Source organism: Schistocerca nitens, chromosome 4, assembly GCF_023898315.1.
Source record: "Schistocerca nitens isolate TAMUIC-IGC-003100 chromosome 4, iqSchNite1.1, whole genome shotgun sequence".
Classification (NCBI taxonomy): Eukaryota; Metazoa; Arthropoda; class Insecta; order Orthoptera; family Acrididae; genus Schistocerca; species Schistocerca nitens.
In genome coordinates this window covers 170,548,014-170,570,529 of record NC_064617.1, presented here as the reverse complement: position 1 = coordinate 170,570,529, position 22,516 = coordinate 170,548,014, and the positions used below count along the sequence as shown (strand labels likewise).

The 22,516-nt window shown below is 39.1% G+C and overlaps 1 protein-coding gene across 1 annotated transcript in view; it reads left to right on the top strand.

Annotated features, from left to right (window-relative positions):
• Nucleotides 1-19,169, top strand: part of LOC126251611 (NECAP-like protein CG9132) — a 34,510-nt gene extending 15,341 nt beyond the window's left edge. Inside the window, exons 4-5 of the mRNA XM_049952151.1 lie at nt 3,777-4,060; nt 15,014-19,169. Of these exons, the coding sequence (XP_049808108.1) occupies nt 3,777-4,060; nt 15,014-15,056 (327 nt within the window). The 3' untranslated portion in view covers nt 15,057-19,169. The remainder of the gene's footprint in view (nt 1-3,776; nt 4,061-15,013) is intronic.
• The last annotated feature ends 3,347 nt before the right edge of the window (nt 19,170-22,516 follow it).

Sequence of the window (22,516 nt, the reverse complement as noted above, 5' to 3'; positions counted from 1 at the left end):
TGGGAAAGGACCCACATATTTTAACTAACTAACAGCCAATCTCTCTCACAAATGGGCTGCGTAAGCTAATAAAATGAATGGTCAACTGCCTTCTTTGTTGGTGCCATGAAGCTGGAGGGCATATATCACAATTGCAAAGTGGCTTTTGGATTTTCCAGTCCACCACAGATCTGGTTCATCTGGAAACAGCATTGTGCAATGCTTTCACAGATTGCCAACATCTGATTGTTGTTTTCTTTGACCTACAGAAGGCATATGATACCACTTGGTGACATCATATCTTATCTGCACTTCATGAGGGGGTTTCCGGGGCAGTTGCCCCATTTTTATCCAGAATTTCCTGACTTTTTTGACTATCAGCAACCAGTGTGTACTGGAAACTCGAGTCCCTTAGGGATCGATCCTCAGCATAGCACTGTTTGGTATTAGCGTCAATGGTATCATAAATGCAGTGGGCCCACAGTTCCTTTCCATTGCTGTATGTGGATGATTTTTGCCTTTGCTACACCTGTGCATCACTGTGCTCCACTGAGCGCCAACTTTAGGGAGCTGTCTGGAGAGTACATGATTGGGCCATGAATCACAGTTGTCAGTTTCCTCCTGCAAAATCACAAGTTGTGCATTTTTGAAGACTATGGACTGCTTACCCACATCCAGGAATTTATCTCAGTGACCAGTTACTTTGTGATGGAAACTTTTCAGTACTTAGGTATTTTATTTGACAACAAGCTAACTTGGCTGTCGCATGTCCTCTGGCTCAATGCAACTTATATGAAGAAGCTAAATGCTCTCTGATTTCTTAGTAACCTCTTGTGGGGGTCTGTTTGCATAGTTCATCTGAGATTTTACAAAGTACTGATTTTACCGCTTGGCCTATGGGTTGGCAGCACCATCTGTACCAAGCTTGCTGGACCCTGTTCACCACACTGGTGTGCAATTGGCAATGGGGGCCTTCCGTGTGAGCCCTGTTCACAGCCTCCTCTTGGAAGTCTTTGACCCACCACTGTGGGCTAGATGACAGCAGCTTCAGGCAAATTACACAGTTCCAATCTGTCTGATGCCCACTCACCCATGTCACTCAACTCTCTTCCACAACCAACAGTCAAGATTGTTCGCGCATCACCCAAAACTGGGAAGACCAGCTGGGTTCTGACTATATACCGTACTGAAGGACCTCAAACAGTCTCTTTTAGTCTGTCTTCATAGCGCTCTCTCTCGACATGCCCTGTGGTCTGTCCCCTGTCCTGTGATATGGATGGACCTCTTTTGTGGCCCCAAGAAGGATGCTGATCGTACCCTTCTCTGACACCTGTCGTCGTGGAGGCACGATTATTCTGCAAGGTGGCATGAGAAGCATTCTCTCTTGATGTATACACTGCAGAGTTGGTTGCCATATCTCAGGCTTTGCGGTATGTCAAATCCCTGGCCACAATGATCTATAGTGATTCCGTGAGCTGCTTAAAAGGCATATTCCTGTGCTATTCCAAAAATATTGTGGTCGCCAACGTCCAGGACCTCCTCCTTGACATCTACAGCTCTGGCAAGACACTGAGCCACATAAGCATTCCAGGCAGTGAACTCGCCAACCATCTAGCTAAAGATGCAACTATAGGAGGTCAACTTGATGTAAGAATGCTGGGCACCAGCTTACAATAACAACTTTGATGCAATATTTTGAGGCCCTGGGAATTGGAATGGCAGGCTGCTATGACTCAAAACAAGTTGAGAGGTAGTAAAGGGTTCACTGATGTGTGACATACATCTTTCCAGGCCTCTTGGAAAGATGGTATTCTGTTGTGCCGACTACGCATTGGTCACGCAAGACTCAACCACAAGTTCCTTCTGTGTTGGGAGGATCCTTCTCATTGCAGCTGCGGTAATCTACTGATGATAGCACATGTTCTTGTTGAGTGCGCCATGCTGGCCAATCTGTGGCACTCCCTCAAGTTGCCTACCTTACTACCTCAGATGCTTGTGGATGATGACAGTCACTACTAGAGTGTTGTGTTTCCTAAGGGAGAGCAATTTTTACACTAGACTATAATACTGCTCCACTTTAACTGTTAGCAGTGGTTGTGGGGGAAGAGCCATGTGTCCCCCCCCCCCCCCCCCCCAGTCACTACTAGAGTGTTGTGTTTCCTAAGGGAGAGCAATTTTTACACTAGACTATAATACTGCTCCACTTTAACTGTAAGCAGTGGTTGTGGGGGAAGAGCCATGTGTCCCCCCCCCCCCCCATCTCCTCCCACCCTCTATGTGACTGCAGGTTACTTTCTCCCCTCTCCCCCACCTCGTTGTTCCTTTAGACCCTCCTGTGCAAGATACTGCATAAGTTCTATTTTCTTTTACCTATCTTGTTGCAACTATTATCACGCCCATTTCCAACTCTTTGACTTGCTTAAATTGTTGGAACAGCCAAGTCCCCACTTTTCTCGTTTATTACCTTCATATATGTTTCTCTCTTGAAAGGGACGGACTGATGACAAAGTAGTATAGCCCATTTAAAAACACAATCGTCATTGTTAATATAAAAACTATTGGCCTTGTTTGTTTGAATAGATTTCAGAAGATGCTCCATATGGATTTAGATCCCTCCAGCCTACTTATGTTTTTTAAATTTTTCTGCTTCTCATGTTTATGATTTGACATGGATGTGTTTTTTTATCAGTATACACCTCAGAATTAACTGGTGCGGGATGGTGATTCTTTTTGAAAGCCTGGAATTCTCAAGGAATTACATTTTACTTGAAAAATCTGGAAAATTTCATGGAATTTCAGGAATTTTGTAAGATCACAGGAAATTTTGTATTTTTAACCTAACATTGGAATTCAGTTTTATTGAGGTTTATAAACAACAACATTTAAAATACTCAGTATTTCAGAGTGTGTTAATTACTTGAATATTAGTCCTTATAAATTATATCAATATTGAAAAGTTGGAATTACACCATAGTCGAGAGGAAAGAAAAGTCATTACTGAGAGATGCCAAGCAACCCCTCCCTCCACCCCCACCCCGCCTCAAATAGTCCCCTGCTAGTATGGCGGCACAACATTGGAAGCTTGGTGTTGAGTCTGTACATCTTTTGGAAATCAAGATAGAAAAAAATGTTAATGACTTGCAGTATAACATATTTAGGTATTGAATTCTATATTTAAGTTTCACAGTTTTCAGATGTTCATCATTGCCCATATGAATATCAGTTCTCTTTCAGCCCACATATCTTGTTATTACATTTATTCTAGCATAATTGCTACTCATATGGCAATAAATGTAATTTAACAATCAAAATAATCAATTGTTAACAATATAATGTAAATGGATAGATAAAAAAAAATGTTCTCACCATGTGGTGGCAGGAGAGAAAACACACACACACACACACACACACAAAGGTTTAACTTTATCAAGCTTTCAGAGCCAGTGGATACTTCTTCTGCAGAAGAGTTGAAGGGGAAAGAAGAGGGTTGAAGGAAAAGGACTGGAGAGGTTTAAGAAAAGGGGTACAGTTCAGAAAAGTCACCCAGAACCTTGAGTCAGGGGAGACCTACCAAAAGCATTGAGAAGGAAAGAGTCTTTCCTAAACCTATCCAGTCCTTCCCCTTCAACTTTTCTGCCAGAAGGAGCCACTGGCTCCAAAAGCTTGTAAAAGTTAAACCTTTTTGTGTGTGTGTGTTTTCCTGCCGCTGCTTGTTGATTAGATTTTTTATCTAATAAATGTAATTTGTCAGACATTACCAAACTAGTTCTGAGAATGCATTTTCTCTCACTGTTCAGAAGAAAGATGGGACTGAAGTATCAAGTAGGCCAAAGCCTCGTGGTGTTGGTGGCAACAGCACAGGTATCCTCCCACCTCCTCCTGGTGGAGTTAAAATTGGGCCACCACCAGGAGCTCCAGCAAATGCGTCACGAGTGACGCCTGTTTCTTCTCCATCTCATCAGCCGAGACCTACTGCTGGAAACGATCTTCTTTTTGATTTGCCTGTTTCATCATCTCATGGTGCAACACCTCCAGAAGCTAACTGGGGTGAATTTGCTGCAGCAGGTACAACACAACCAAGGTAAGCTACTGATTTTGAAGATTCTAATGAGTGAATTTGAAGGTACTTATGGTCATAAGCTTAAAATAGATAGTTGGGTGAGTAAGCAGATAAAATTTGTGGTAATACATGCCATTAGCCCTGAACATTTCCCCTTTGTTGTGCTAGAGTGAATCTGCACTTCTTCCAAAGTGCCCCCAGAGGTCTCACAACTCTTTCTGTGTGAATGTGATGGGCAGATGTGGGACCTTTGCAGTACTTCCGTTTCTGTTCTTCAAGTCTAACCTGTGTTAAGTATCATATTTATGTATGGTTATCGGATTTCCTGTCACAGTAGCACAACAAACTATACAAAAAGAATGGCATTTTGGAGACATCTGTAATGCACAGTATTACTGAAACTACATATTTTCAGAATACACAAGTATAGATAAGACATACAACAAATAAAGCACATTAGCTTTCTGGTATCCAGCTACATAAAAGTTGAATGCCCACTGTAAGTAATGGACAGAGATGGCTGTTTAGATGACAATCTCGCCACAACGTGAGCACGCCACCTGTCCCGCCGTGTGAATACGCTGGCTAGTAGTGTTCCTTGCGGCCGATATAAATACAGCCGCCCAGTGAATGGTCAGTCAGTTCTGTACTCGCATCTGATATTGTTGGTTACTATTCTCTGACATCATTGTGACAAAGGTTTCTACTTAATTGTTTGTTGCTTTGGTCTTGTCCTTGTCCTTGTGTACTTTCTGCCATCAGGCAGTAATTTCTTGCTAGACTACTGCTTGGTGATGTTTTCTATTCTGCGGCAGGCCCTTGCACCTCGCGGCTTCAGATGTTTTTTTCCTGAGTTCTGTTGCGTGCACTGATATTTGGCTGCTCAATGATACAGCAAGTGTCTGAAACGCTGAAATTAAGATGGTGGCTGTTTGAATTGCTGTTCAGAATGCAGCATCTCATTAGTCAGCCACAGCACAGAATCAGAATAAATAAGATATTTTCATTAAAGGAGTACACAAAAGCTGCGAAAAACATTCAGCTTGCAGCACAAATAAAATGAGGATAATGGGATGGCTAATTTCCCAGACTATATACTAACAAGCAAAGCCATGGTTTCGCATACCTTTAATGGTGAAGAAACTGAAGGCTCCAGTTTCCCCAAAAGGCACAGAACTGTAGTAACTAGTCATGTCTGCAGCACTCAATGAGTGAACTATTTCAGCACAGTTCTACTATGTGGGTAAGGTTTACCCACCTCAAAGAAAAAGTGATGTAATAATTCTTTTGGGCAATATGCTCAGTGGAACATATACTTAGCTAAGTAACCCACAATACATGGGTGGTGGAGTGTGTGTGTGTGTGTGTGTGTGTGTGTGTGTGTGTGTGTGTGCGGGCAGGCGTGCACACGTGCGTGCGTGTGCATGTGTCCGAGACGGTAATTTGTTGTCTAATTTGGTTGTTAGAGAGGAAGAAACTAGTTAGTCCTTCCAGTGTGGGTTCAGGAAGTATCATTGTCCCCTACACAACCTGGCTCTTGTGGAGATAGCTGTGTGGGAGACACCACTGATGCTATGCATAACATACCTGACACACCGAACAGTCCAGTGAAGACTTCTTGACTATTTTATGATGTACTCCTCCTCCTGCTCCCCCTGCTGTCTTGCGTAAACAAGGAGGCAGTTATGATTAAGGCACTAGAGGTTGTAAGTTTGTACGCATAAGGCGGGTTTTAATGGCATCATTCTCCAGTTTAATCAGTCAGGTATCAGAGCCTCATATTTCATTAAAGACTCACATGGCTTCTACACTGCAGGAGCTTAAAAGTATGAGCACTTTAAAGATTTAGGCATTTTAAAATACTTCAGTGGGAAGGTCTGGGTTGCAGACAGATCTAGTCTACAATAATTTTATAACTTTGTCCACTCCCATATAGACGGTTGGGTATACAATTTATGGGTCAGCGTCACCTCTGTACTGAGAGATTTTGAACACAATACACCATGCACACACCAGACTGCAAACAGTGGCTTACAGAACAAGCCCTACCCCCAGAATCCTTGTCAAAGCTAGTGAGTCATTGCTATCACTCCTAAGCATGTGACATGCCTTTAAAGCAGGGGTGTACAACCTTTTAGATTACCTAGACAGCACTGGAAGAAGAAGAAGAAGATGAAAAGTATTTTTGTATTAAAAGTAATATATTCTACTTAGCACTAACAACCACCACTGGGAAGGGGGGAAGGGTATGGACCAGTGAGAGAATAGCATCATGTGGTGTGACTTTCAAATTGAATATATTCAATTTGCCATCCAATTTTCAATTAACATAAATGGAATTTTATGAATAATTTTTTTTCTGATCGTGTGATATATTCTCACTTCTTGGGTCGCTTTAATAATTGCTTTGAGCCGCATGCAGTCCATGGGTTTGGCCACCCCTGTCTTAAAACTTAATCTGTCAAAGAATCTCCAGTGTCATGGGCATAAGGGAAAGAGAGTGGTTGGAAATGAATGAAAATAAACTTTGTACAGTTAAACAGACTACTAAACAGTGACACACTTCCATCAAGTCAAGCGGATCATTTTAGATTAGCTCACCTGACCTCTGTGGATAGCATTACCCATTGACCCATGTAACCTGTTCCTGTGTGTTAGGATCCTCCAGAATGTAATGCATCTGATGTTAATGTAATAGGTGTGATACTGTAACTAAATATTGTTTGTATGCTGATCAGCGAGCATTGAATATTGTGGCTGTAGGTATCCCCTTAAATTTAAATGATAATTGGACGAGTGTAGCGTGGGTTTTAAAGTGTTGTGAGGAATCTGTGTTAGAGAACAGTGTTCAATGACTGTGTTGCTGGCTCCTTTCCATTTTTTATATTGATGGCTAGCTAGTGTGTCTCGAAAAAGCTTTAGTGCTTTTATCCAACTAACTTCATTTTACGCAGTATTATTTTATTAGACTGCCATAATTTTAAGTGGTGGAACATATGCTTAAGCATGCATGGTTGGTCTCTCTCTCTCTCTCTCTCTCTCTCTCTCTCTCTCTCTCTCTCTCTCTCTCTCTCAAACACACACACACACACACACACACACACACACACACACACATTTTGTTTTTTATTTTAATATATGTCTTATTTTAAATTATGAATTGTTCTAATTACTTAAATAGTAAATTTGTGTTTGTTTTAGGCCGGGTTGCCGAAAATACTTTCTTAACTTGAGACAGTACTAAATGGGTCAGTTTGACATTTGGTGGGTGTTTGCTCTCCCCACAGGTCTTACGCAGAGGGGCAGCCATTCATGCCCACCTAAGTATGACATTGTCAAAAACCTGTTAATATATTTCTACAACACACATCCACAGTATCATTATTTGTAAGGAAAGACCTCTTTGATCAGTAAATAGAATACTCACGTTCACATTCATATTTACCAAGGGCACTGATGATCAAGCCTATGGGCATTCATCATCCTTTTGATGTACGAATTGCGCCAGGAAGGGCACCCAGTGTGGCACGTTAGTAATCATCTTTGCACATTAGTAATCATCTTTGCGTGATAATCTTGGTTTCTGCTACTGGGAAATCACCAATTATACATGCAATACCCAACAGGTAGCTAGTCAGTCATGAGAATGATAGAGAAGATGAGGGGAGGGAAGAACTGTCATCGCCAAAGCTGCAAATTCTCCATGTTAAACTATGTAACATTTACTTTCCTTCCGGCTCAGATGCCGTGCCAGGTGGCTGTTATGAAACTCATAAACAGCACTTTCATTTGAAATGGGTGACACCCTGGCAGATAATCTGCAGTGAAATGGAATACTCTCTTTCAAGCTGATGGCCATGAAGCCCTAATAGTCTCCTCATAGAAATAGTAATTAGGTGATTATGGTGCTATTTCAGCACTACAGTCTTCTTGCACTTGGCTCTGCGGCGGGAGAAACAGCAGCAGCATTGGAATAGAGGTAAATATTCCCTACAGTACCTAGTTTGTACTTAACAAAAACAGACCCATTTGTTGCAACAGACATTGAGGATAAATTTGGAGAGGTAGCAGCATTAGATAAGATGCAGAGCATCTTTCTCCTGACTGAAGCAGAGGACTGTTCAGTTGTGAAATTTACTTTTTGTGTGTGTGTCTGTTGGTTGTGTTCCAGTTACTATTGTCCCTTACATAAATCTTAAACATAGTGCAGAGGATAATTTTCCACCATGACTTGATTCTGCAATTAGACAAGGAATTAGATACTAACATGGAATGGGAGGGGAGTTACATTTTCGCCTCCATATTTGTAAAGAGCCAAAAGACAGGACAAATGCTCCCTTGTTCATTTAACTATCATTTTAGTGTCACATTCCCAAAACAAAGTAAATATTATGGATGGACTACCATTGCGTTGTCAGGCCGTATGTATTACTAATAACAGTGTGTTTCAACGCCTTTTCATTTGCCGTATAACATTCCAGTGATCTCATGAGCCCATCTGTGGTAACCATTGACACGCCCAACACTATGGAATACTTTATGGACGCACTCCAACCTTCCTTAACTGTCAGGGTGAATGCCACTTACTCACCAATGTACACAATTAACAAAAACTAGTGTAACATTTCAGAATATAAGACACTAAATCGATCGTTGCACATCAACATTATAAAGTAGTGTAAATACCTTCACACTGTCAGAATAGCTGGCTTTGCAACACGAGCTCAGATGATCCCAAGCCATCAGCACACTTGTATAGGGCTCCTCAGTCCAGCAGCATCGGCTGGAGAAGCAGCACACTCCTTTGGTGTCTTCCAATAGAAGGATACAATCTGGGAAAGCCTCCTCCCAGAATTGTACAGGGTCATGTCCCTACACCTACCAGTAACTGAAGGAGCTGAGCATTGTGGATTAGAGGTCTGTCTGTTCTTCCCCTTTATCTGATCTTAAAATGAATAAACACCCTCAGCACTAAACGTCTTAAAAAGATGCAAAAAAAATAAATAATAATAATAATAATAATAATAATAAGTGGAACAACTTACATGTGAAGGTGAATCTGGTGTTGCTGTTATGCTGGACCCCTCCCTCCTGACCTGGTTCTTAACCAAAGTTTGTAGATATTGTAGATATTAACAGGTGTCAAATGATGATTGTGGGGCATAACCTGTCAGTCCCCTCCCCTCCACCACAACACCCACAGTACAATCATTTGGTGGAACTATATTGCATATTATTGCAACCTCTCTGAACTGCAACAGCTGTCACTCTACTTGGCAGTCTGTGTAGCCCTACAATAAATGTGGTTGTCTTGAAATCAGTACCTTACCCTCAAAAATTATCATTCCTACTGCAAATTCTTTGCCACCCCTGAGAGAGTATGAGAGGGTTCTCTATGCACAGACATTCATAGTAATGAGTGTCTATGGATGGTCTACATTTACATTTACACTCTGCAAACCACCATGAGGTGCTTGGAAATAGGCATGTCCCATTGTATGAGTTATTAGGGTTTCTTCCTGTTCCATTAGTGTATGGAGCATGGGAAGAATGATTGTTTGCGTGCAGTAATTATTCTAATCTTATCTTCATGATCCTGATGTGAGGGATGCATATATGGTTGTAGTATGTTTGCAGAGTAATAATTTAAGACCGGTTCTTGAAACTTTGTTAATAGAATTTCTTGGGATAGTTTACATCTATCTTCAAGAGTCTTCCATTTCAGTTCCTTCAGTATCCCTGTGACACTCTCGAACAGATTAAACAAACCTGTGGCTATTTGTGGTGCCCTTATCTATATACATTCAATATACCCTGTTAGTTGTATGTGGTATGGGTTTCATGCACTTGACCAGTGTTCTGGAACTGGTCACACAAGTGATATGTAAGCAATCTTGGCAATCTCCTTTGTAGACTGATTGCATTACCCCAGTATCCTACCAATAACTAAAGTCTAGCACCTGCTTTACCATGAGTGAACCTACATGACCATTCCATTTCATACCCCCTGTAAAGTGTTACACCCAGGTATTTGTATGAGTCAGCCGATTCCAGCAGTGACTCATTGATATTATAGTAATAGGTTACTACTTTTCCTTTTTTTTGTGATGTGCACAATTTTACATTTCTAAATGTTTAGAGCAAGTTGCCAGTCTCTGCGCCATGTTGACATCTTATCAACATCTGACTGAATATTTATGCAACTTCTCTCAAATATTACTTCGTTATACATAACTGCATCATCTGCAAAAAGCCTTATTTTATTGTTAATATTGTCTGCTAGGTCATTAATATACAATGTGAACAGCAAGGGTCCCAACACACTTCCCTGGGACACACCTGAAGTTGCTTTTACATCTGACAGTGACTGTCCATCCAAGAAAATGTGCTGTGGCCTGTGTACCACGAAGTCCACAATCCAGTTACAAATTTCACTTGATACCCCATATGATTGTACTTTTGGCAATAAATGTAGGTGCAGTATTGAGTCGAATGCTTTTCAGAAATCAAGAAATAGAGCACATACCTGGTTGTCATGATCCAAAGCTTTCATTATGTCATGTGAGAAAAGTGCTAGTTGGGTTTCACATGATGGATGTTTTTGAAATCCTGGCTGGTTGGCATTGAGGAGGTCATTCTGTTAAAGATATCTCATTATATTTGAGCTCATAATATGTTCTAAGATTCTGCAACAAATTGATGTCAAGAATATTGGATCGTAGTTTTGTAGATCATTTCTACTGTTCTTCTTGTAGGTAGGTGTGATCTGTGCCTTTTTCCAACACCTGGGCGTGGCTTTTTGTTAGAGGGATTTATGGTGGATTACAGTTGGAAGAGGGGCTAGCTCAGCCGCAAATTCATTATAGAATTTGATAGGGATTACATCGGCCCCTGGAGCTTTGTTCAGTTTGAATGATTTCAGCTGTTTCCAAACACCACTGACACTAATAGTTATTTCATTCGTCTTTTTGGTGGTGTGAGGATTAAATTGGGGAAAGTCTCTTGGCACCATTTGAAAATGGAGTTAGGCATTTCAGCATTTCACCTTTTGCTGTGCTAGCCTCAATTTCAGTTCCAGTCTCATTTGTTAAGGACTGGACACTAATTTTGGAGCCACTAACAGCCTCTACATATGACCAGAATTTCTTTGGGTTCTGTGAAAGATCACTTGACAATATTCTGCTACAGTAGTCATTGAAGGCAACATGCATTGCTTTTTTGACAGCCAAATGCATTTCATCCAGCATCTCTCTATCCATAACCCTACTATGTAGTAATCTCTGTTTCTTTAGAATCTTCTTTACAGTGGCTGTATACCATGGAGGTTCCCTCCAATTATGAACTGTTCTGCTGGGTACATGTCAATCCTGTGCATGGTCAATTATTCTTTCAAACTTGAGCCAAAGTTCCTCTACATGCTTCTGCCCTGTGCTGAATGTTTCAAGTTCCTCATTAAGATATGACAATAGAGATTTTTTTATCTAGTTTACTGAACTTATGTCTTTCTGCTTGTTTTAGTTTTCCTTTGTACTTTGGTAATCATTGATGCAACAACTGCATCATGGTCACTGATATCAGTTTCGATGAGGACATCCTCAATGAGGACATGTCTTTTTTGTTGCAATTAGATCCATCTTGAGTTGAGTTCCTATCTGTTCTATGTAGTTTTCGTAGAAGGCATTTAGTAAAGTTCCACAGGATATCTTACCACACCCCCACCATGAACAAAACTGCAATTTTCCCAATTAATCATTGTATGATTAAAGTTTACCTATAAGTGAACGGAGATTTTCTCTAAAAGTTTTTGGTTACATTAGGAGATGAGTCGGGTGGGCAATAGGAGGATACCATTAGCATTTTAGGCCCAACCCTGATCCTGAATCTTGTCCATACACTCTCACATGCAGTTCCAGTTTCTACCTCGGTGGATTTGCCTGTACTTCCGATATACCTTTAAATTTTCCCCTAAAATCTCACTACCACTTTCAGGTTTCAACCAGCTTTTTGTACCTAGTATTAAGTGATCTTCAAACTCTGGCACTTTGTTGCGAATGCTTCAGCAGTTAACTATTAAGATTTTAATACTCTCACTTGTTGGAGGCATTTCTTTCGATCTTTCACTGATACTTCCGTTTTCTGTAGCTGTCGTTATCTGGATTGGATGGAGTGTTGCCTAATCTTAAAAACCTCTTGTGTGCATCCCACACACAGTCAGCTACCTGAGTAGCAGCATCTGATGTGTAGTGCACACCTGACCTAATTAGGAGCACCCTACAGTTCTAAACCCTATGGTGCAAGTCCAGGAAGTTGCAGCTTAGTTTGTCACAGAACTTTCAAATGTGTGTTTCAGTCAGAACCAAAGGGCCACGATCAGTTTTGGGGACAATGCTGCAAATTGTGAGCTGCTTTGAAACTCCATAAACAAGGCTGGTCTTCTCAGCCTTCTCTGCCAGTCACTGGAGTGACCCAAGAATGCCCTCAGATCCCAGATGACAGGCATTCTTTGCTCTTCAACATGTTGATGATGAGGTCCTCAGGCATACATGCTGTGCACATGGTGTCCTATCCTGTCCCTTCCTGTCATTTCCCTAAGGAGTACCATCACTCGCCGTATGACATCTAGATCCACCATTGACATGCCACTTGCAGTCAAGTAGATGGGAAATGACAGATTTTGTACTTTCTGCAGAGGAGACAGGAACCACAGGAGGTACAGTAACACCTATCCATTTTAGTGCAGCTGACAGCATGTTCGTGATCATTGACCTCGTAATTTCTACACCCGTTCTTGTTAACTTGATACAGTTCTCTGTGCATGATGATCTGTGCACCACGGACCACTTTCCAGCTAATTTAAAATATGTTTCACAGAAAAGCATTAAGTTCTCTAAATTTTTAGCCATACAGCTTGTGCCACACCACAATAGGGCATTGGTCTTATTGCTTCTAGGCAACAGATGTCAGATACATGGTTTAGCAATGCCATTGTCTTTGTTATGGGTAGATCCAGTTCTTCATTGTGGGGTAAGGCTGCGTACTGGCACTGTGTATACAAGTCCCATTTTCAGTCTTTTGGCAGAATATAAGTTCCTACTTCTGCAATTTCAACACTACTAACTGCTATTCCAATTATGCAACTGCCTCTGCCAATTTGCGAGTCATTTGAATTGTGCGATTATTTTTTCCTCCCAGTTGGACAAATTCCTCTGATAATTAACCTGGAGTAGGTCCACCCTGGTCAAGACCACTCATCCATTTTGACTTTCGACCTATTCTGAGAGCCTATTTCCTGACGTAGCTTCTTCTGAGTTCTCGACGAACACCAAAGTGCTGAAATGATTGATAGTGACAGCTCTAAAAGTGCAGCAAAGACTTGATAAGCTTCTACACACACTGAAGGCCATATGCAAGAGTTTACCAGATCCCCGTACACCTTCACAGCCGAACTCATGGATGGTGCTAGAACACGCATTTTCATCAAGATGAAAACTGGCAGCTGATTTTTGGTATGCAGTGACTCCATGAACAGTCTGCAGGCTATTGACTGATGCTACCCTCACCACCAGGTAATGACCACTATCCACAGCCTCCTTTACAATCTCAGCTTTACTGCTTGCTCATTTGTTTTTATCTAGATCCAAGTCATATGGAACTACCAGGGAATGAGGTAGCTGGTCAATGAAGTGACCTAATTTGTGAGCATATGTGAGACTCGTGACCCATCACATTTGGAACAAACTACACATCATGAAGGAGGCCACAGCAGTGTTGGATTGCTCCTTCCTTTTGTGCTGGAAAGAGCCTTATTCGAGCTTCATATTAGTGACACCTGACAGCTTCGTCTTGTGCAATGAGACAACCTCTCCTCCTTACCCATTGAAACTGCAGTGCTTCACCGACATGGCCCACATCCTTGCAGTGTGTCCTATCCTTACAGCAGTCTGACAAACACAGTCTTAAGGATTTCTTAACCTTGTATTCCCTGCTGATGGAAGGCCAGGATCAGGGACAGGGACACAGAAAAGTTTGAAGGGAGGGTGGGAGTGAGTGAGTGAATGGCAGAGAGATGGGGGGGAGGGAGGGCGACTGGCCTTTCCTCTCAGCATGCTCGCGTCGAGGATACAGAGTTTTGTGAAGAGTGACTCTCTCCACCAGTTTTGTGCCCCACTGCACATCAGCCTCTGATCTTCTCACTGGCTCCTGTAATTGCTTTTAACTCTTAAGATTGTAAATGTACTGGATGTCTCTGCCCCACTATTTTCTGTACGCCATATACCACAACATAGGCAGTATTTGCTTCGGATTGGGGACACTGTTTGCTGTGGAACTACACTTTGAATGAGGGACTGATGATCTTGTAGTTTGGCCCTTTAATCTGCCATACAATAACCTTTACTCAGAAAAATGTCAAACTTGCACTGTTAGCTTACTTGTTATTGATAAAAGCATTATCACCTCTATAAAGAAACACCTACTGCTATTGTGCAGCATAGAGCTAAGATAGGGATACTCTAAAATGAATTTTATTTGGCTGTCTGTAGAGCAGTGTTCAAGCCTTCACTGACTAACACGGCAGAATTGTATCAAAAGATTTATCACAAAACCAAAGAAATTCTGGTCTATAGAAAATGAAATGATTCTGGCCTCACACCTGACTGATAAATGTAAAATTTCAATGCAAATTTCATAAGTGCTCCCACTCAGCTTTACTTGAAAAATGAGTATGAAGACTCTTTAGTTACCTTTAATGGTCTCACATTTATGCACATTTGATTGGTTAGTATTGTGTGTGTGTGTCTTGGAAATGCAGGAAGCTAGTGTGTTCCATGGATGAAACTAGGGGGCTTATAAGATGATATATTGACATGCTTTGTTTTGTTTACTTACAGGAATAGTTTGTTATGTATATGTACGGAACAACATATTTATTATGCCAAAGTATTTCACTGAAAAAAAAATGTGGAATTTTTTCAGTCCTTCCCAGTCCAGTGCAAATTCCAATTGGGTCCAATTTTGAGAAGATCTGCCTTCGGAGAAACAGCAGCTTGATGTTGAATGGATCGTGGTTCATTCATAACTTAAAATAAACATGATTAGGATAATTTATAGCTAAAAATAGCTATCTTAGTGTAATATTGTGAAGGGAATCTATCACACAGATGAAATATAATCTGATACAGTGTTAATAAAATTACAGGAAGAATTGTTATAAAGTTGAAAACCTATTGAAAAAATTAAATTATATTTTATGTGTTAAAATTCAGTTTTGTATGTTTAGAGAGATATATATTTACCTGTGTATATACACACACATACATACATAAAAATTATAGTGTTGCTGTCTCACATGATTAGAAAATTTATGGTTATACAATCGATATGGCTGTTACGCTAAACTGTGGAAATTTTTGAAAAATAATTGATAGTTGAGTTACTTTATTACAGTTGGCAGTTAAATATCAAGGGGGAAAATTGTTAATAAAGATCACATATGAAAAACTAATAGTTATATAGCTTCAGTTTATATTTTAGCTTCAGTTTATTCTTTCTGCAGAGAGTAATCATATTCAAAACAGAAAACTTGAAGGATAAAATGAAAAATAATGTCAGTGCTTCTTGCTTTCTTTCATTTCTGCTAAATTCCTCGCAGTATGGTGCAGGCATTTGGTGAAGTATCTATTATGATTACTGCTAAAAAAGATTATGTGAATCTTTTGTTTTCGCTCCCCTGTTGGCTAAGATTGTTACTGTATCCGAAATATGCTTGTTATGGAATACAAAATACAATCATTTTTATCATTTCTAAACATCTTCGTCTGCATCTACATTACTGTGGCGTAATATTATATAATAAAGTATACTCCAGAAAATTATTTTCACACTTTTAGATATTGACTTGCTTTATAAATTATTTGTACAAGAACTGGAGATCTGCATTAATGAAGCAAGCACTGAAATTTTGAAACAGTGATAATTGTCTGATTACAATCCTCAATATATATTTAACCACCATTGTACCCAGAAGAGATCGAAAATAAAAGCCTATTGTGTGTTCGTGAGCACACACTAGTTTTCTGTCAATTCTTGTAAAAACATAAATGTCTTTAAAATGGTGCTGCTGTTATTGCTTTGATGTAGAATTTGTATTCTTTGTTTAAAAACTGAACCAGTGGTGAAACAATAATCATTTTGACAATGCTGACAGTATCAATTGATTTTTGTAACACTGGGTGACATGCTATAAAATTACTGCTTCAATTTTGATTGTTTAAAAATTATTATGTTTGCACAATAGGCTTTCACCTGATTTTGAAAATGTACACGCTACTTACAAGCGTAACAGGATAAAGATTTCTTGACAATATTGATTTCATATTACAAAAACATTTTCATATCATCCTGTACAATATCATACTAGATGTCAACTTGAAAATGTTACTATAACATGTTACAATATTAATCATTGAAGCTTTGTAATGTAAAACATTAGTTTTAACTAAGTCATATCTTATGTCACACTGTTGTTGTTGTCAAATATTTACATTACTGACATCTTGTGATGTAGTTTCCAGTGGAGGTTTGCCATAGGGTCAAATAATTGCGGTGACCTCAATAACAAATTACTGTTGTTCCAACCAGGTATCTTCACTGCACACTTTTGATTGCAGCAATTGCTCCATGAAAATGGAAGTGTCACACAGTGATGCATTGGATTGAGGGTTCCTAAAATGAAAAATGGGGGAGATATTTACTTAAGAATTGTATTGTACAGGTGGGTTTCAGAGATCAGTATTGAAGTTGTAATGTATGAATACCAGTTCTGATGCGTCAGGTGGTTTGCCTTTCAAGTGGTGACAGTGGAAGCTGCAAAAATGAATGACAAGAAAAGTTCAAAGATACAAAACAGGCAGATGCTAGCAGACAAGTAATGCATGGGTACATTGAAGTAAGATTTATGCAGTTGGCAGGAAGAACAACCAGAACTGGTGATTATTTGAGACAAGTTGCAGATTTAATTTACCTACAGCTTGGGAAATTTGTCCAAGAAAAAGTTACTCTGGTATGGTAGATTTTATGATTAGTTACATCTCTTAAGTTTCACTGGAAACTGTGTAATGCAGTCCATGCATGTCTACCAGATAGTCTGCAGTGGTATTAAAATCTCTTTTTTGCAATCTGTATGTCCTCGCAATGCAGGGGTAAGAATGGATCTTCTTGGCTATACAAGAAAATATTACTGTGACCAGCAACTTCACCCCCAATATCAGTATGTCAGCTATAATCTCTATGGTTCTGAAATCTGAGTCAAATGGGCTGAAATATTAACGAATGATTCTCTCACTTTCTGTTTTTGTTGTAACAGCCAGACATTTCCTTGCAGTACTAGTGGACAGTGTGAAGTACTCATATTTGGGGCACAATTCTGTTGATTTTGTGATAAGGTGACATTTTGCTAGTAATGCTAATAATATGATTGGCTGTATTGCTTTGCAAAGGAACACATCCTTTTACTTTCCTCTGGTGCTAGTCAGTGGAAATAATAATCGTTGTTTTAGTGTTACTGAGTTCTATCTTTGCCTTGGAGCATGTAACATCTGTGTGCGTTTTTGCCCTAACAGTACTTGTAATTGAAGGTAGCGTACTCTTGGGCACAGATGAGAGGCAGAACTCTGTCTGTTTTAACCCATATATGTTTTTGCATTTTACCCCCTATATTTTTGCATTTTGTGCAGTGTGGCAGGAGTTGATATTTCAAAATCATCCCTATAATTTAGTGATTAAATTTTTTGTATGTGAAAACACAAGTCAAACATTAAAATGGATCTCGCACATGGTGAATCTTCCTCGCCATGCTCCAAGATGTCTTAGTCTGGCAGGTCGTGACTCTCAGTTTGGTTGTTGTTACTGTCTACAAAAAAACAGTGGTGTCCTTCATGCCTTATTGTACAGATTAGAACAAAATGAAGTTTAGTGGTTAGGATACTGAACATAAATAGGACTCTTAGTTACCTCCGTTTTCTGCAGAACTAGTAATTTACTTGTGTGACTGAATTGCTTTGTCATGTGAGTACAATAAGGGATGCATTGGTATGTAATTATCATTTTTGTGTATGTGCCTGCAGTGTGGATGCGTGGAGATAGGAGTAATGTTTTTCAATGTTTAAAATTATAATTGTACTATAATTTATAATGATTGTTTCTGGTGGACACATTCTATATCTCTTAATAGACTGAGTTTGTTTCTGGAAACATTGTTGTTACTACAGTTTTTTGATACATACCTTGACTAAGAGCTGAAGATTAGGTAATTTATTTCTTTGTAGGTATTGTCTTTGTTGGTTCAGTTCCTGTGAATTCTTATACCTATATCTAGTGCTTGTATACTGTGGCGGTGGCCTAGTTTTTGTGTGGCTGCTACAAAAAAGTTAAGTTTTCTAAAGAGTTACTTAAATTTTGCTATATATTGAGAACTATGTTATTGAACAGTAGCAAATAACCAGTACTGTCACATGTTTCGCAGGAAGAGGTTCTTCTTCCCCCATTTTTATTTTCTATTCTCCCAATTACTTTGAATGTATTTGGTGGTACCATTGTATGTTTCCTACGATTGTTTATGTATCAAGCACTCCTTGCTGGGGCAAAAGTTGTCTTTTTTAATAACTGATTTTCTTTTCAAATCTCAACTCACATTCCATACTAAATGTGAAAAGTGCTGCACTTATGTCTAGTCACTGATATTTAATCATGTAAATGAACTGCTTTGTAATTATGTGTTCACAAGTGTTTTAAATACATTTGATAATATACTGTATATCAATCATTTTAACATTGATGGCCTATAACAGGTATGTATGTGTTTGCATGTAAAGCTCGTCAATCTGAATTAATGAATGTGTGATGTTTATGAGTTCAAGAATAAAATTATATTCCTGTTGCGTTGAGTCTTGCAGCTATAATGTAATAAATGAACAACTTATTCTGTGTAAATCAGTGGTTCAGTCATATGCAACACAAGTTTACAATCATTTGAAAGAATTAAAGGTTTTGTTTATTATAAATGATAAAAATTTTTGATTTGTACTGTCATTTTAATATATGATTACTTAATGTACCCTCAAATAAGCCTCACTGCAAAAATAAACAGATATTTGTTTGTTATTTTATTATTATGATTATTATTATTATTATTAACAACAGCAGCAACACTGCCATCAGCTGCTGCTGCTGCTGCCGCCGCTGCCACCACCGCCGCTGCTCCTCCTCCTCCTCCTCCTCATTTGAATGTATGTTCAGTACCTGAGTATGCGTTCTTCAAAATGGTATAGATATAGATTTTTACAGACCAAGTAGTAGTTTTAACCCTTTAGTGACCAAATTATTTCCGGAAGTTGTAGCCTTTTTATGAACACTTTATTGGGCTAAGAAACCGTTCATAAAATCATAGTTTAAATCTTGAAAGTGAGAGATTAGCCTACAAGTCTAAAAAAATTAGTGGGAACTATTGTTCCCACCGAACTCTGGAGTAACTTCACTTGCTAATTTAAAAAAATGTAATTTATTTTTTAGTACAAAAACATGTTAAACATTGCATTTATATTTGTATTAGTTCATACTGTCCTTTGAGTTCACTAAGGTGATGTACTATGGAACTTAGAGAAGCATGATGCTACACACAAAGGTACACGACAGTTCTTGGTGCTACATTGGTGGCATCTACTGTTTGTTGTACCTTTTGTAGGGAAATGAGTTCCAACTTTCTCCAGACAAACTTCATCTGATACTCCAGACACACCTCTTTTTGGTGTTTGAAAATGAACAGGCCTTCCTCTTCTCTTACGACTTGAGAAGCCAGAGATAAGCTGCCTTGCCAAGTCCATGAACGACGGCCTACAGCATACCGTTCATGCAGCTGATCAAATCTATCCACTCCTCCCATTATTTTATTATACTCTGCCACAGCCAATGGGCAGAATACTTCACTTCTGCTTCCACTAACTTACCTTGTAATATTTATGTAATTTTCAGTCAAATCCAGCAAATATACACGAATACTATCTCCCTCTAAATATAAAAGTAGATAAATACAACACAAGTCACTTCACACGCAAAAGGAAAGCACACTATCCAAAAAAACGCTGTAGCGGTCGAAACAGTGACTCGTTTTCACGCGGGAACTGCGCTTCTGCATTGATTGACTCCCAAGGTAGAAATACAACAGCTTTCACCTAACTGTTGACAATCTACACATAGTTAGCACACTCTAACAGAGATGGTAGCACAAGTTAGAAGTGGGAACGCGGTTTACCACTGAACTTACAGCGAAAACAAATAAGTGGGAACTATAGTTCCCACTGGTCACTAAAGGGTTACTGTGTGCACATTTAGCGGAAATTCACCATACCTATTTCCAAACTATGACCCTTATTCTATAAGGCATGGGCAACAGGTGCTGATTTTCACTGAGATATTAAGAACATTTCCTAATTGTCTTCCTAATGATGAGACCGAATGTCAGTTAAGTAATCATCCAGGAAGGCTAAAAATAAATATTTCTTGATTTTAATATCTGATTTTGACTGGAAAGCTGAAGTATAATCATGAAGTCAGTTTTTTCTGGAGCTTTTGCTAGCAAGTATGAATTACTTTGAATTGTCAGTCCTCTTGATGTTGGTTGTTCTGTCCTGGCGCATATTTATCTCCTTGTTCAGGCTGGTGTTTATGATTGTGGTACTATTATCAATTGTCTTGTTCTAGGAAAAGCTTTGAAAACCAGAAGTTGTTAAGAATTTGAAGAGAGTGCAGAAACTGAAAAGCACTGCTACAGTTAGATTGTCAGTAGTAGTCTAAAAGTTGGCCATCCTTTTACTAGCCATGTGACACATCATCAGAAACAAGTGAAAACTACAAAGAGAACCTTAGTTCAATAAACATACACTTGTTCCTCTATTCTACTGTAATGGTTGAGGTAATGAGCAATCTGAAATTTTTGGAGAAATTTCTGTTACATAAATGAGAAATGAGACAAAACTTGCTCTGACACAATTATATGAAAACTGCCTGGACAGATTGAATTCAGAATGTCAGATTTTTTGGATATATCAGATTTTTTGTTGACAAATATGACTACTTTGAAAACTGGGTTAATGGAACATGTTCACTGTTGAGTTCCTGCCAGCAGTGTGTCATCTGTATGTGGCATGTGGCACCTCACTGTCACGGCAGGGCTAGCCATTTCCTAATTTATTGTTTCTGCTATGCTAAATAATAATTTTTGTGTATTTGTTAATTCGTTTTTTCAAGACTTTACAGTAAAGAAAAAGACTTGATAAATTCTTTTACCCCCCCCCCCCCCCCCCTCCCCAATTATACCTCATTGATTGTATCAAAAGATTGTGTCAAGATAAATCAAACATTGAGTGTTACATAAAACTCACAATACGTAGTCAGTTGCAAAGTTACAAATTTTTGGAGTGATATACAATCATTACCCCAATTTTAGTGTATATCAATGTGATTAAAAGCACAGTTTTGGGAATTTCCAGAAGCTTCCAATATTTTGGCGTAACATACTTTGTTGTGAGTCAATAGTTGTGATCTGCAGTTGCATATTTTATAAACTTATGGAGCAATATCCTGTTTGGTAAATGTTTTTTCCTACAATTTTGCAGTAAGTACTTATGTGATCAGTACAGTACTTCCACCTTTTTCTACTTAATGACCAGTTTGTTCTTGGAAAGAGTTTGATAGTTCATGACTGTAAAATGCTGTGATGTAATATTATGTGTGCCCAATACAACTCTGATGATGTGTTCTAGTTTCCCCTTTCAGCAGCAGTGTCTATTATCTCCGTTTTTCATAAAATTTCACTTTTTATTAGCATAACCTCAACAAAACAAAAGTTCCAGGCAGAAACTTCTGAATAGCTTCAAGGAAGCTGTAAATTTTTCCCAGGTTTTTCTCTTGTTTAAAACAAATTACTGTCTCAGTCATTATAGGTTTAGTTCGAAATGGGAAGTTGTAATTCTTGTAGTGTCAAGATCTTCAAATTAAAAAAAGATTCGAGCTTAATTTCAAGTTAAGCCCTAGCTGTTTTCTGATTCAAAATTCATTTCACCAGTCAGAATGCAGACCCACTGTGAATGCTGTTCTTGGATATGGGATGTGTTAGTTGCTGTTGATAAGCAGCTGTGCTTGGTGAGTTACTGACACTTGTATACCATTACGTATAGGGATTCGGTTCAGTAGAGGCAGGTGTCAATACTGCACTGATCCCCCTTCCCAACAGGTTTGACGCACTTGTCTCCAAAGGAAATTGAAACAGAGCCAATGGGACCATTTGAGCAGTAGGAAAGCCTACTGTGTCAGGGAGATCAAACACGAGAGGGTAGGGGAGTGTGAAACACCGAAAGTTTAAATATATGGTTAATAACAACAACTGGGAAAACGAGAGCAAGGGGAAGGAAGATCATGTACACA